Raw genomic sequence first — 16,156 nt, forward strand, 5'->3', positions numbered from 1 at the left:
TTATTCTGTTCTGGCCCCAGTGACCACATTTCTGAGCTCGCCAGGAACTCTCCCACTTCAGGGCCTTTGCACTTGCTATTTCCTCCATCTGGACTCCCCCTCACAATGGCAGCATGGCCTGCGCCTCTCACTTCATTCATTTCCCAGAACCTAAATAGATTCTCTTTTCAGAGAACCTGAAATAGATTTGTATCTCTGACCCAGGTTTATCCACTCTGGGGGCTCTGTTGCTCCAGCTAGGTTCCTGATTATCAAATGGACACTTCCAAAGTTACTTAATGTCTTTGCACTTTAGTTTCTTCACCTGAAATAGTATTCATTGCAAGGACTGTTGGGACAGTCCATGAAATGAGGTAATGTCAAAACTCATCTTGTAGACAGTCAAACCTGATAGCATTAAACACACACACACACACACACACACACACACACACACACACACACACACACACACACACACACACACACACACACACACACAGTTTTCTCTCTATTCTGAGGCCCCAAAGAGTTCTCTGCACCCAAAGGCCACGCTGACCCTCAGGCACCTGATGTGTTGTTGTGGGGTAAATTGCATTTTGTGGGGAGAAGTTAAGTTTTTGGTGTCTGGAACTCCTGGGTGGAGGTCACCCCTACTCAGGGGACACCTAGTTCCATTACCACAGACTATGGTATCCCTATTGTGAAGAGACATCCCTGGTGGTCCAGTGGTCAGAATGCCATGCTCCACTGCCAGGGACGTGAATTCAGTCCCCAGTCAAGGAACTAAGATCCTGCAAGACATGCAGCATGGCCTATTAAAAAAAAATGTGGATCTGATGCTCGAGTCATACCCTGCCTCTGCACTGCCAACTGGCTCTGAGACACGGGGCTCATTACTTAACCTCTTTAATCCTGAGTTTTTCCTCATCTGTTCATGGAGACAGTCACAGCACCCCTCTCCAGGGACTGAGAGACACTGCAGGTGAGCTGTTTTGCACAATACCTGGCATTTAGTGAATTTGCAGTGAACTGATAACTGCTGTTATGATCTCAGAAACCTAGAAGCAAACACGGAGCAGAAAAACGACAGGTTGATGGAGAGCAGGTGGTGCGTGGCAAGGGTGAGCCAGAGCCCCGGGGTCCTGTGCCCTTGCTTCCAGTGCTTACACCCCGGTTGGGTGGTTCCCCCCAGCATCCCCACTCACTTGAGAACAGGCTCTCTCTTTGTCAAGAGTTGCCTCTAGAGAGAAAGTTGACCACTTGGCCAGAACTGGGAGAGCTTCCACAGGAGAACATTTTATTGTCTGTAAACTCTTCTTTGGTAAACAAGAAACCCAAAGGGAAAAGGTGCACACTGCATCAAGAAAAGGACAAGGCTGACGCCCACCACGAACAAGGAGCTCGGAGAGACAGCTACACCATTAGCGAGGTGGGGCAATGGGGCCTGGGGGGTTGGGGTGGCTGGTGGCATGGGGGAGAGGCGGAGGAGAGGGTCCACTCTGTTGGACATAGACGTCTAAATCATACAGCGAGTGAGCTCATGCATCACAGCAAAGAGAACCAGGGACCCCCGTCCGTGCCCCCGCCCACCTCCCATGAGGTTGGTGCCCCCCTGCACAGAGTGCTGTGCCCGGTCAGCCAGGGTGGGGTTGCAGGGGGCTCCAGGGGGCCCGGCAGCAGCCCCTTCTCCGTTCTCCTTTCCTGCTCTGCAGGCTGGCATGTGCAGGTAGCAGGGACAGTCACAGGGATGCTCAGGATCTCTGGGTCTGGGTGGCAGCGGCAGGGCAGCAGGGGCAGGTTTGAGGGGGAGGTGGAGAAGCAGCCCCCACCCCTGTTTTACAGGGGGGGCTCACTGCAGAGGACAATCTCCAGGTCCTTGCGGTAGAGCTTTCCTGCCTCAGCCAAGGACATGACGCTCTTTCTGTAGCTGGTGAGCTGCTGGATGTTCATTTCCTGGGAGACAGAGGGAGAGGTTATGAGCAGGTTCAGAGGAAGGTGCCCCCACCCCCCCCCCTCCCCAAATGGCCCTCCTGTTCATTCACCAGAACCTTTCCCTTATCCCATCTCAGTGCAAGTAGCTGAGAGGCATACCGAGCATGGGCTTTGGGGTCAGAAAGCCCTGGGTTAAAATGCTCTCCCTTTCACTTACTAGCTGCCTTGCCTTGGGGAAAGTATTCAGCTTTTTCTAAGTCTCAGCTGCCTCATCTGTAATAAGGAATAAGTCTGCCTCACTGAGGTGTTATGATGATTAGATGAGAAATGAATGTAAACAGCATCGAGCGCAGTCCCTGACACTCAGCATGCTCGCCAAACAGCAGCTATTGACACCAGTCAGTATCTACATACAGCTTCGCTAAATTCCTCTACCTCACTGGGCTTCCATTCACTCAGTCTGCTGGGTCCCTTTGGGTAAGAAAGAGAATGCCAGGGAAACTCCATGGTTTTGTCTTTGCGCTAAGCCTCACCCAGCGGAACAAGGAATTCTAATTCCTCTCTCCTCCAGGGGCAAAGCCTACTAGCCTACTCCTTGTTCACGGACACCTTGAGGCCTTCAGAGGCTCTAAGACAGGTGACTCATGGTCTCATATAAAATGGAAAACTGAAAGTGATAGTCATCCAGTCGTGTCCGACTCTTTGAGGCCCTATGGACTGTAGCCTGCCAGGCTCCTCTGTCTGTGGGATTTTGGAGGCCAGCACTAGGCAGAACACCAGCATCTGATACGCCTTGTGTTGCTTTGGATGCAAAGAGCCAGTAGTACTGAAATACAGCAAAGTCATCATCATTGGAAAATCACTTAAGCAATTTTCTTTTTCTTTCCCTTCTTCTTCCCCTCTACACCTCTTTCCCTCATCCTCCCCTCCCTCTTTCCTTCCTTTCCCCTTCTCCTCCTCTTGTATTGAACCTGTTGGCAGATCTTATTATTATTTTTTTTAATACTTCTACATTAATGGGTCATTATCCCCATGAGAAAACTGAGGTGTGAAGACTGAGGTATTGGCTAAAGGAGGGAACCAACCCTACAGCCACGAACAGTCTCAGGCCCCTGAGTCCTGAAGGCTGTGTAATTCTTTACCTGGCTCACCGGTACTCAGTGCTGGAGGGTCAGTCTTTTATTGCATTCTTTGGTGACATCTCCTCACATGACTGATCTCTGGGTTTGTGCTACCAGCCAGTCCCAAGGCACTTTGCAAACATCTCTAACTTCCCTAAAGTTGTGAAGTTCCTGGAAATGTCACCTAGTTCATAACACTGAGGTGTGCCTGAGTGACCTATCCCTCAATCAGGAGCCAAGGAAGGGACCCCATATATCAACCACAAGCCTGAGAAAATCCTCTGATTCAGTATGGCCTGCGAAGTTCAAGCAGAATGAAGGGAAGAGGCTGCTTCCTTTCTGTGTCTAGAAGCACTGTGTGAAGCTGGGGAAGGCTTTAGCAGTTGCAGTTGTCTTAGGAATGCTAAGAATATGTCAACATTTGAGCCCATCAGCCTGTCCTGCAGGAGCCTCAGACATTAATCTGCTTCGAAACCAATTCACTGTCCATGTTCTGCTGCTGCTGCTAGGTTACTTCAGTTGTGTCCGACTCTCTGAGACCCCATAGATGGCAGCCCACCAGGCTCCCCCGTCCCTGGGATTCTCCAGGCAAGAACATTGGAGTGGGTTGCCATTTCCTTCTCCAATGCATGAAAGTGAAAAGTGAAAGTGAAGTCACTCAGTCGTGTCCGACTCATAATGACCCCACAGACTGCAGCCCACCAGGCTCCTCCACCCCTGGGATTTTCGAGGCGAGAGTGCTGGAGTGGGGTGCCGCCGCCTTCTCCGCACGGCCCATGGAGGCACCACCAAAATGGCACGTGCCTCTGCCATGTGGGGTCACCTAAAAGCGGTCGTTCCCTTCCCAGCTCAGGCTATTTACAGGCATGTAGCTCTCTCTACTGATTCCCTTTTCTTGACCTCCATGTGCTAAGTCTGGTGGTTAGTGCTGGTGGAAGGTTCCCAGGTAAACCGCTTTATTAATATCCTTGTTCTCTAACTTGCAGAATTTTTCTTAACCACAACACCTGACTTTTTGTTTGTTTGCACATCTCAGAAAGTCAAGCTGTGTAGCCATATGAGTTGTCTTTTGTGGGAATCAGGGAAGAGCCTAGTTAGGTGATGACCACGGAATTCAGGTCTCTCCCAAGATTTAATGCCTGCCCTCAAGGCCCATCAGCCTCAGGCGTAACGTAGGGTCATATGGAGAAAAACTATACCTCATTATTCCAATTACAGTTAAGCATATTTTTCATTATGATGCCCAACATCCCTTGAACACATAAGGATACACAAACGATTTTCTCCTAGAGTTTGGTAGCAGGAAAAAGTTTGCCAAGTTCAGGCACGTGATGAGTAATTCCTTCTTCCTAGGAAGTATTTGCATATGATTTATTTTCTGCCTCTTTCAAAAAGCTATTATAGGTAACATTAAAAAAAAAATAAACAGGATGAAAGAAAAGGATGATATTCAGGATAAAGATAAAGAGGTCAGAAGACACTTGGAAAGGGAGACAGATTGATTCAGCAGCCACGATGGATTTTTTTCCCTGAAATTAGGAGTTAAATTTAGTTCTTGCCTGACTGCCCAGGCAGTTAGACAACGTAGGGAATTATAGATCACTCATCATCTAATTAAAGAAAGCAGCAAAAAAGCTATTTGCTCAGAGAAAGACATTTTCCAGGAGGTGGAGGAAGATGCTGCCAAGACTTGTCTCCTGGTTCCTCTTTGGCCTGTGTCCTCCCATCCTGGGAACCGAGATGAGCCGCTGGGGACTGCCCAAGAGGCAACATGACCAGGCAAAGTAATGGAGTCCAGTTCCCAGCCTTTCCTTCCAGGGAACAAATTTGTCAGGGACTTCTGTTAGCCCCTTCCCCAGCTCAAGATTCTAGAGTCAATTCAGAATACCCTCAACTCCCACTGGCCCTGCTCCTCCAAATCTCTCCTAGTGTAAAAGTCTTTTTTTTTTTGGCCACGTAACTGACACTTCTAAGAAGTGTGCCACGTTGAAGCTGCCATGGCCTCATAGCTGCGTTGTTGACATCAGTCAGCAGGTGGGGGCAACCCACATGTCTGTCTGTGGACGAACAGATAAAATGTGGGAGAGACACACTACGTTATTCAGCCTTAAAAAGGAAGGAAATTCTGACATATACTATAACATGGATGAACCTTGAGGAAGTCACATGAAGTGAAATAAGCCAGACACGGAAGACAAATGCTGTATGACTCCACTTGTATGAAGTGTCTAGAGTGGTGAGATTCACAAAGACAGAATGTAGAATGGTGAGTGCCCGTGGCTGGGGGCAGGCAGCAAGTGGGAGTTACCATTTACTGGGTACAGACTTTAATTCTGGGGAGACAGAAAGAGTGCTGGCCGGTGGGGATGGTTGCAGAATGCTGTGAATGTACTTGATGCCACTGAGCTGAACACTTACAAGTGGTTAAGGTGGCAAACTTTGGTACGTGTATTGAAAAAAAAATCAACCATGAAAAGAACCCAAAAAACTGCTGTTGCCTTGTTAGGGGTAATCAGAGGGGAGCAAGATAGACTCCTTGGCCAGCCTTCCCACTTCCACACCACCTGCGTGACAGCACCCCACCTCTGGGCTCAGCCCCTCACCTTCTTGTTTTTCTCATACAGATCCTTCAGGAGGGCGTCCAGTTCATTCTCATCAATGTAGCCACTTCCGTCCTGGAAGGGAGCCAAGGGTCAGCACAGAGCCTCAAAACTCATGCTAACCCCTGACCAGAGTCTAGCTTTGCTAAGGGTCTTTACTCTGAGCAAAAGAGGTGCCCAAATAACATGTTACTTCTGACTTTGCCAGTCACTGCAGCAACGTGAGGGCGCAGGGCAAACTGCTGGCAACCTTCCCTTCTGGTATTTTACATTTGCGTTGAAAATGTAAATGAGGTTCAAGAAGCATTTTGCTAACTCCCTGGGTGTTGAATCCCGCAATAGTATGTCAGGATAACATGGGGCTATTTACCCTAAACCTGTAGTTCTAAGGAAAACCACTGGAGTCACCAGGCAAGGGCAGCTAAGAGAGGGGTGACAGTGGTACAGAGGGCCTCTCACTCCCCACTTCCTAGAAGGACAGCAAGGTGATGGCCTGGCACCAGGGGGGCAGTACTAAGCACCTCCTGCCTTTGGGCGCCAACAGTGTAATCGCATCCTAGTCCTGGGCATGACCCTCTTCCCTTCCACGAGCTATTCTCTACTGTACTTTGAAGGAACCAAAACCTTGGGTCCCACAAGCCACACGTTCTTAAGGACATTTATCTTCTCGTACAGCAGAAGGTGCTGCAGGGAATCCAAAGGGACAGGAAGGAACTGCACGGCCCAGACCTGGCTCGAACAGCTTGTTTACTTCTAAGGACCAAGGTGAGCATTCTGGTGGTGGGGGGGTGACTGGGATGGGCCTCCTGCTTTTCCATCCACACTGCCCTCTTATCTTACCTTGTCATAAAATGTGAAGATCGCGTTGAACTCCTCCGAGGTCAGCTTCATGCCCTAGAAGGCCCAAGGTATTAAAGACGGAAGCCAAGATCTGCAGAGTGTGTGTGTGTGTGTGTGTGTGTGTGTGTGTGTGTGTTTTGAGGAAGGGTGAGCTTAGTGGGATGAGGGGAAGGGAGGAATCGAAGAAAAGCAAAGTCGCTCGTTTACCTGAAATTTAAGCAGGAAGTTTTCCTGTACAGGCAAGAGTCTGGAAAGATAATGTTAGAGCAGTAATTAGGAGCTAGAGCAGAGGCAGGGACAATGAGGACCTGGGGGGATGCAGAGGTAGTATCTGTAGTTACAGAAACGATTTCTGAGCACTTCAGAGGAAAGTTCAAAAGAGAGGGAGATGGGACATTGAGGTGATGCTGATCACTATTTGATCTAACTTTGATTTGAGCTTTGGGACACCTGACCTGTCACTTTCCCCACTGGTTGATCTTGGTGATGAAATGGTAGCCCAGGGATTATCTGCCAGGGTCTTGTGAAAAGTGATGCTGGGGTGAGTGAGGTTGGGCACTTACCGGGACATCTCCGAGAGGCCCAGTTTGCCATCCCCATTCAAGTCAAACATCCGTAGCTGTTGGGGACAGAAAGTGGTGCTTGGATTACTTGCTCTGACCTTCTCTCATGTGAGACCTTGACCCGCCATCCCCTGTACTGGAGAGGGAGGAACATGGCAGAGCATGCTCATGTGTCCTCTGAGGCCGCCTGGAGGCAGGGAGCAGCATGGGTTAAATCAGCAGGGCCTTGGGCATCGCTCTCCTCTCCCCTTTCTGAGGGACAGGGCGGCAGAGGACAGAGGCCAACACTGAAGGCCCCCCTCTCCAAGTTTACCCTCCCCTGGAGCTGTGGAGGCTGTCACACAAACAGATGCTCTGGTCTTACTGTGGCCCAGGAGCATCTGGCTGAGTGGGAACCTCAGAGAGAAGGTGCTGGGGCCATGAACTGGCATCTCTCTTGCCAGCTGCCACTGGGAGTCACTTTTCCCCGGCTGAAGAATCAGCCAACTAATGACCCCGCAAACCCCAAATCCCACCGATTTGGGTCCCATGTCCTGTGCCCTGGCCACTCACTATGGTTTGGGTGTACTCTTGGAGCTTGGGTTCATCATATGGTCGGTTCGCCTTCTTCAGCAGATCAGACAGGAATCCCTGGAATAGGAAAGGCCTCTTCAGAGCTCCTGACCCAGTCTCTCTGCCCCTGACTCACTTACTTGTTCCTTCAGTCACTTGATCTTGCTTTCTGAAGCTCATCATTTGCGTAGCTTGCAGCCCTCATAATCCCCTCACCCCCTAATGCTCGTGGAGTAATCCCATAGGAGGCAGGAGCTGCTAAATGCAACCTCATCCCATAGGACAGGTGGTAGAAACCGGCTCTGGCTCCTCAGAGAGCTCAGAACACATGCTAAGTCATGCCTGGAGATCCCTGGTCTCGAGGAGTTTGGTAGACATACAAGCCAGAAGGCCAAACTGCTGGAAGACTTTGAGGATGCCTGTTCTGGGCACTGATGTGCTGAGGAGTGTGAACTGGTTGTACTCTGTGACCTGGCAGCTCCAGGTTGCTGATTTCACATGGCCGAATACGTCCAACCATTCAGAGCCAGGCCTGGGTATCCCTGATCAGGCCACACACCCAACTTCCTCACCCAACATCTCCTCCCTCCCCAGGTACCTTAAGCCCACCACCACATGGGCCTCAGGCCCATTCTCCATCTTTCTACACCTTCCCTGACAAGGCCCATCCTACCTTGAGCTCATTGGCTTCAATGTAGCCGCTTCTGTCTGTGTCATACTTCCGCCAGGCCTGCAATGGGAATGTCAACCTATTCACAAAGGTTTATCCACACCTATAAGCTTCCCTCCATCTCTGTCTAGCGGGCCAGGCTGGGTCTCCATATTCAAGAATATCACAGTGGGATGGGGACATTGAGATAGTTTAGCCCAGTGCCTTCCATTTTGCAGATGAAGAAATGAGGGCAAGTGTCTTGGCCAAGGTCACATAAAGGAGAAAAACAGCCTTGCTGGGACAGGGTCTGCCTACTCTAACCGGCTTCACGATCATCTTGTAGCCAGGGTTAGTTTCCTTAGATCCCAGCCAGGCAGATTTTACTAGGACTAGCACTAGGATCTGTGGACCCTGTTTTTGTTGTGGGTGTATTGAGTGTTCTTTCACGGTTCTGGAAGCCTTTCATTCTCTGCGCGGGCCCTGGGGGCAAGGGTAAGACCCCTCTGGAGGGGCAGAAACAGATTCCGGTTACTCCTCACTGTACTGTGTCCTCTGCCCCTTGTCGCGAGGCCTGTGGCAGCCATGTCTGAAGGTGGAACAGAATTGGTAGTGTAATCAGTTTGTTTAGACTATCCCAAGGCCACTCCGCCATCTTTCTGATAAAAATCATCCTCCCTTCCTTCGTTTTTTAGGAAGCTACCCCTCTCTCGTGCTCAGTACACATGGTTCAAGAAGGGCTGACCAGTCTCCAGAGGTAGACATGTGACCTAGGCCTGGCCATCAGTCCCTCCCTGGAGTTTGCTCCGTTACTGGTTCTGGGCTCTGATCTGAGACCCAGTTAGTTGCTGCATGCATTGGGTCCCTGTGAGAAACCAGGGAACTGCCTGCTGACCACAGCATCTGGAGGATCAGAGAGAAACAGAGCTTCAGCAGGTGATGTGGTTCTGACCACCTCTTTCCTCTCCATACTATCCATCTGAGCAGGCGCAGACATTACACAGGAGAAACAGGAGAAACAGTTGGAAAGGTTAAACTGTCCATGAACTCTCCACCTCCCTAATTCCCTTCTCCTTGAAGGTGGCCTGAACTCGGCGATTCACTTCTAATGAATAGAATATGGCAGATGTGGCCGTTATGGCTTCCCAGACGAAGTCATAACGGCAGTGAGGCTGCCTTCTTGTTCTCCCCCTTGGGTCACTCACTCTGGAGGAAGCCAGGTGCCATGGTGTAAGGACACTCAAGCAGCACCATAGAAAGATACATGGAGGGAGCACCTGAGGCCCCTTGCCAACAGCCACAGGTGACTGCCATCCCGGAGGGGCAGCTTCCAGCCCCAGTCGAGCCTTCAGATGACTGCTGCCCTGCTGACATCTTGACTCTGAGCCAGAGCCACTTGCCTGAGCTTTACCAAATTTCCACAGAAACTGAGAGATGATAAAATGTTTGTGGCCTTAGGCTGGTAAGTTTGAGGGGGCAATTTGTTACATAGCAATAGGTAACTAATAGGGTGGTCCTGAAAAAATCTGGTCCTGAGTACAGCTGTCCTGAAACCGAAGCCATCTGGCGGGAGGACGGAATGCCATGTTGAGGGGTGGTGGTGATGCACGTGGGTGTATCTGTGCAAAGAGGCCCAGGGAACCCTGTTTCCCTAAACTTTGGTCTGTTTTGGTGCCTGACCACAGTTCTTAGATTTTCTTTCAAGTCGTCTTCCCTTAATTTTCACTCCCTTCTCCCCTAGCCCCAAACAGCACACCTAGACACCAGCAACACTTGATTTTTCTAAGAGTCAGCAGGCACTCATTCTTTTCCCAGATTTGATCTCCTGCATCCCTAACTCCTCCACTTAAAAAAAATTGTTTTCATTAGAGTTGATTTAAAATATTGTGTTAGTTTGGGCGTATAGCATTATGATTCAGTTATACATTCAGTTTATACACACACACACACACACACACACGTTCTTTCTCATGTTTTTTCCTATTGTGGTTTATCAGAGGATAATAAATACAGTTCCCTGTAAATACAGGGGCTTACGCTATATAGTTTATCTATTCCATATATAATAGTTTGCATCTGCTAATCCCAAGCTCCCAGTCCATGCCTGCCCCCCTCGCCTCCCCCTTGGCAACCACAAGTCTGTTTTCTGTGTCTGGGAGTCTGTTTCTCTCTCATAGATAAGTTGATTTGGGTCATATTTTAGATTTCACATGTAAGTGATATCATATGGTATTTGTCCTTCTCTTTCTGACTTCAGTTGGTATGATCATCTCTTTCTCTATCCATACAGCTGCAAAGGGCATTATTGCTCTCTAATTTATGGCTGAGTAATACTCCGTATACATGTGTGTGGTATGTATGTACCACATATTCACCTGTCTATGGCATGTCCCCCTTTTATTGGGAGCTGTGTGAGGATCTTTCCTCCCTTCCACCAAACTAGGCTGTGACTCTCACGGTATAAGTTTTGTCTTGTTCAGTCGCTCAGTTGTGCCCAACTCTTTGATATAGCAGTGACTCAAAAATTTTGATCCTGGTTTTATGGAAAGTTATGTTGCTTGTAGACTTATTCTACATGAAACTTGGACAGATAGCTTTTGACTTGGGAAGAGAACTTTCTTTGGGGAAAGAAATGCCAAGCACCATCAAAATATTCCGTCTCATGCTCTGAAAGCCCACCCTTGAGTTAAGCACAAAGAAATATGTGCAGATTTTCAAATATGACTTCACCAACCGCCTGCATGCATCGAGTGCATTAGAATTTGGTTTCTAGGTTGAGTCTTGACTGGGAGAAAAGTCAGATGCCCCCCAAATTGCCTGAGGGGGGATAACCTGAAGGGACTCCAGTGCTCACAGGAAGCAGGGCATTCAGCTGCCGTCAGAGTGAGAGCCTGCCAGCAGGTCTGCCTTCCCTCCCTGGGTCCACTGCAGCCCTGTGGCCTCATGCTGGGCGTCTCTCCCCTTCCAGTACTTTGTGTGCGGCCATCAGTGGGTCATCGTTCTCTTCCCATTCAAGGAGAAGAGTTCAAGAGACCCGGGCTTTGTGAAATCGCAAAGAAATCTGGAGGTGTCACTAAAATTAGGAATTAAAATGTTGTTCTGAGCAGTGGGATGGAAACCATCCGAGAGCATGAGGCCTTTGGGGCTGCAGAGGGGCCTTTTCAGGTTTCCAGCCGACAGAGATGGAGCCAATGGACACCCCCCGGAGGGGATCGTCCTGTAAGGCAGTGGGGTTCCCAGAAACTTGTGGGATGGGGCGGGGATCGGTAGTTAAGCTGGGCTCAGCTTCAAGGATAAAGACAGGTAAAACATGGAACCATGTCAACCACACAGAAAGAAACCACTGATGATTTAGAGGGGGGCGGGTGGGTTTGGGTTTTGTTTTGCTCCTCTTTAGGCCTCTCTATACCCTGTAAGCTTTCATCCCCATTTTCCTGATCATTAAGTGGAACAGAGCCAGTGTCTGGCTGCCACCCTATGGAGAAAGGAGCAATCAGGTATAAATGCTCCCTTTTCTTTTCTCTTTTTTGGCCACACAATGTGGCAGGTGGGATCTTAGCTCTCTGACCAGGGATGGAACCTGTGCCCCTGTAGTGGAACCGCAGAGTCTTAACCACTAGACCACTAGGGAAGTCCCTTATCTATAGACAGAACATTGACACTCACGATAATCGCCCCCTGACAAGTTCTATGTATATGCAACTTCTCCTTCTAGACAGGCAAGGGGGGCGCTAAGAACAGAACCCAGCATGTCAAAGTACCGGCTTATGGGATTTTGCCATCTTGAAAAAACCGGAGAAAATCCTTTAAAGCACCGTAAAATTAAACCCATATATAATGCTTAGGCACGCTGCCACTTAAAAAAATGAGTCTTCTACCCTGAGAATCCATTATTTCTAACTGACTTTCCATCCGTGTGGGGAACTTACTGCCATGTGTGTTTCTGGACTGTCTCTCCAGTCATTCTTAAGCAGTGAATCACAGACAGGAGATTACCGGTGGCTGGAAATGGATTTAACATTACAAATGGCAACTGGAGTTGTGTTGAAGGCCAGTTAGTTATCACAGCAGGCAGAGTGTGTGTGTGTGGGGGGGGGGGGGGCGGATGATGAGGGGATGAGTTGAATCTCACCTTGACGGACACATACGTTGAGGGGCTAGGGTGCAGAGCCCCAGAAAAATAGCAGAAAATATTTGGTAGTTTGCTGGATTAGTAATATATTTGGTTAAACTGTAAGGAATTTCCAATTTTTGTAAATAAAGAGTGATTAAATATGAGCAGTTTCTCATGGTTCAATCTATTTGAATATTACTCAGAAGACACTTGAGTTTCCTTGTCCTGTTCACATGAAGATCTCAGAGAATCCCTACTGCAGAGATGGCCACGTCCCTTTGAAGATGGACAGTGAAGCCATGAGCACAGTCAAAGCTCAAGCCTGAAGGTACTGGACACTGGGATTCTCACCGGCCTTTTTCAGTTTTAGAGTGGTAGCTGAATCCATCCTTTCCCAGAATGCTTCTTGGAACTCTGAATTCTAGGAACACTAATGCTATTGAGTGAGGAGAAAACATGGAAGAGCCTAGAAGCAAACTGAGTAAGCCGGTCTGTTTACTGCAGGACTTCCTAGAGCCTGTAGTATGCAAACATCTGTGTCAGACACCCAGACGGGATGCAGAGTGTACACATGATTTCCCAAAGGTACTTAGTGAAGTGAAGTGAAAGTCGCTCAGTCGTGTCCGACTCTTTGTGACCCCATGGACTCTACAGCCATGAAATTCTCCAGGCCAGAGTACTGGAGTGGGTAGCCTTTCCCTTCATCCAGGGGATCTTCCTAACCCAGGGATCGAACCCAGGTCTCCTGCATTGCAGGCGGATTCTTTACCAGCTGAACCACACAAGGGACGCAAAAAGGTACTTTACCCAAGCTCACTTCTCACCTATCCTCCACACTGTAATGTGCACACGCATCACCTGGGGATCTTGTTAAAATGTAGATTCTGATTCAGCGGGTCAGGGACTCGGCATTTGTAACAAGCACCCAGTTAATGGTGACACTGATGCTCCTGGTCCACAGAGCACACTTTGAGTAGCTGAGCTACTCAGAAGGGGTTTGGTATCTTCCAGAGACCACTACTAGGCATAGGGTGGGCCTGTCTCTGAATGTGAGGGAAAGGCAGGCCCCAGTGTGCAAGAGAGAAGGCAGCGCCTTGGTCTCACCTCCATAAACTCGGTGCTGGAGCCCACGTGCTGCCTGAAGCACAGAAGGAAGTTCTCCTCGGTCGGCAGGATCTGTGCCAGCTGTGGGGATCAGAGAGTGACAGTAACATTAGAGCCCTGCTGGGGAAGGACGGAGAACAGCCAGTGCCAGGCAGCATGGAGCCACATTTTGTTCCATTTTGCTTCCTTCCTTGGAAATGGGGGCTGGCAGCCCTTTAAATGGGAAGAAGGATTTTCTAAGAAGCGCTTCTGGGTGCCCCCAACCCTCTGGGTGAGTAGCTGGAGGGACCAAAAGTGGTGCCACTTTAAAATGCATGTATTAAGACTCAAAGGAATACTTAAATGATTCCATAGATATGCAATTCTAGAAAATGCAAAGCAATCTGAGATGGGCTGTTGCTGGGGCTCAGAGAACCCTTTTTGGGGTGATGGAGATGCTGTATTTTGATTGCGGCTGTATACAGCTATCTAAACTCATGGAATTTTACAGTTCAAATTGATGCTGCTTACTGTATATAAATTATACTGCAAACAAATCTGGTTTTTAAAAAAAGGCAGGATGTGCCATTGGCTCCCCCCACCACCTTCTCTGCTCCCAGCATGCTGGAGTCACAGGCAAATCCTAATCAGTCTCAGTTAAACGTAATAATCTCATTTCGCTGGCCAGTGATTGGCTTTTGGGTAGGAGTGACCTAGTCCTGGCCAATGAAATGTGAGGGAAGGTCTGCTGAGGGCACTCCTGGGAAAGGTTTCCTTGCTTTTATCAGGGACCAGTGAGGTGGGTCCTTTCTGCATCTGGATGTGATATCTGGAACTGCTGTAGCTAGCTTTCTTATCCAGCCTGGGGATGAAGCCGTTGTGGGGCAGAGAACAGAACCAAGAGAACTGCAGAGAAGCCTGGCTGGAGACCTGGCCTCTTTCACCACCAGCCAAGCCTTCTAATGGCCTTTCTCCTTAGGAGTCTCTTACAGTTTAAGCCAAGAGTCAGTGTATTATAGCCCATGAGCCAAATCTGGCTCTCCATCACCCCCAAAAGGTCCCCTGTGTACTAGCAACCACCAGTCTCAAATTGCTTTGCCTCTTTCTGTAAAGAAACTTGCACTGGAGCGTGCCAGGGCCCATTTATTTACATAGTGTTTGTGGTTGCTTTTGTGCCACAGTGGCAGAGTTGAAGAGTCAAGACAGAGACTGTACAGCTTGCAAACTCTGAACCATTGACCATAGTCTGTATCTTTACAGAAAAGGCCTGCTGACCCCTGGTTTAAGCCTATCTGAGTCAGGATGTCCCACCACCTTTACTTTAGGCTTCTATAGTGGATGGCCTTGGTGCCTTTTGCAGATCCCCTTCAACTAGGCTGGTGGGCCATCCCTCAGCTGCTGAGAAGGCTGTGAGCTAGTGGCTCATAGCTGCCCAGGAGAACTGCCCTCCACCAAATGGGCTGCCCTAGCCATCCTCCCCTCCAACCCCCATCCTGGAGTGGGCAGCCTACATCCAATACCTGATTGACATAGGGGTTCAAAGGACCACCATTCCACCCCTTACTTCAAGGTGGGACCAGCTCTGTGGCACAGTCCACCCTCCAGAGGCCCCCATGGGATCAGCTGAGACCACACCCTTGCTTGGCTTCTTCCTCTTCCCTTTCCTGCTGCTCTCTCTTCCCTTCTCTTGAAGTCCTACCCACTTGAATCTCTGTCTCAATATCTGCTTCCTGGGCACTGCCCTCAGGCACCACGGTAACCAGTCCACCCCAGAAGGACTATGTCCTCCTTTGTCATTCTGGACCCCTTGACCATGGGTGGCAAACTGATTTCCAGAAGAGCTTGGTTAGGCCTGCACACACGTGCACATGTATATGTGTATGTATAAGTATGCATATGAAAAGTGAAAGCATCGCTCGCTCAGTTGTGTCCGACTCTTTGCAGCCCCATGGACTGTAGCCTGCCAGGCTCCTCTGCCATCGTTAAACAGGAAGTCTTTAGACTGAGGTGGCCTTAATGCCTTAGTAGCCTACCTAAGCAAACCAAAATCTAAACACCCAACCAAAACAGCCAACTGGCTTTCCCAAATAATGTAACCACTCAGGCTGTAGCCAGTCAAAGAACTTAATTGTTTGCCACGGTCTCTTCTTTATAGAAGTCTCTGTTATCTTCTGTTGGTAGGATGTTCCTAACTATTTCGGGTTGGTACTGCTCTATTTGAATTGATTTTTGCTGAAAGAAACTCTTAAAATTTTTAATATGCCTCGGTTTATTCTTTAGCAATATGTGTCTATCTATGCATATATAAATGTGTGTGTGTGTATATATGTAAACGTTATGCACACTACATATGTAAATTGTACACACACACACCCTCCTGTGGATGCCTTCAGGTGGGGCACGAACTCTCCTAACTGCCCAGTGTTCACCCTGTTTTCTGTCTTAAGTTCATCACACATTTACAGTGCCTATTGGACCCTGAGAGCATTAAAGGTCTTTATCCCTGTCTTAGGCCAATGTTTGTTTGTTCCTCTTTCTTTGTGAGACAAAGAAAAAGTTCCATCTGTTCTCTTTGATCAGCTTGAGTGCTAGGGGCTTTAAGACCACCACCTCATCAGACTCCTGGAAGGATGCTCATGCATGGGAAAGATACAAGCAACCGATGACCCTTCCCACATAGCTCTTAGCAGCTAGGACTCAGGTCTGATGACTATAAGCAG

The 16,156-nt window shown here is 48.9% G+C and overlaps 1 protein-coding gene across 1 annotated transcript in view; it reads right to left on the minus strand.

Moving 5' to 3' along the window:
• Nucleotides 1–1,253: 1,253 nt before the first annotated feature.
• The window catches only part of CALB2 (calbindin 2), a 28,206-nt gene continuing 13,303 nt past the window's right edge, over nt 1,254–16,156 (minus strand). The window contains exons 4-11 of the mRNA XM_069552321.1: nt 13,458–13,538; nt 8,264–8,320; nt 7,591–7,668; nt 7,039–7,094; nt 6,683–6,722; nt 6,476–6,529; nt 5,639–5,710; nt 1,254–1,935 (exon numbers count right to left, since the gene is read on the minus strand). Of these exons, the coding sequence (XP_069408422.1) occupies nt 1,819–1,935; nt 5,639–5,710; nt 6,476–6,529; nt 6,683–6,722; nt 7,039–7,094; nt 7,591–7,668; nt 8,264–8,320; nt 13,458–13,538 (555 nt within the window). The 3' untranslated portion in view covers nt 1,254–1,818. The remainder of the gene's footprint in view (nt 1,936–5,638; nt 5,711–6,475; nt 6,530–6,682; nt 6,723–7,038; nt 7,095–7,590; nt 7,669–8,263; nt 8,321–13,457; nt 13,539–16,156) is intronic.

The sequence above is a fragment of the Ovis canadensis genome, chromosome 14, assembly GCF_042477335.2.
Source record: "Ovis canadensis isolate MfBH-ARS-UI-01 breed Bighorn chromosome 14, ARS-UI_OviCan_v2, whole genome shotgun sequence".
Lineage (NCBI taxonomy): Eukaryota > Metazoa > Chordata > Mammalia > Artiodactyla > Bovidae > Ovis > Ovis canadensis.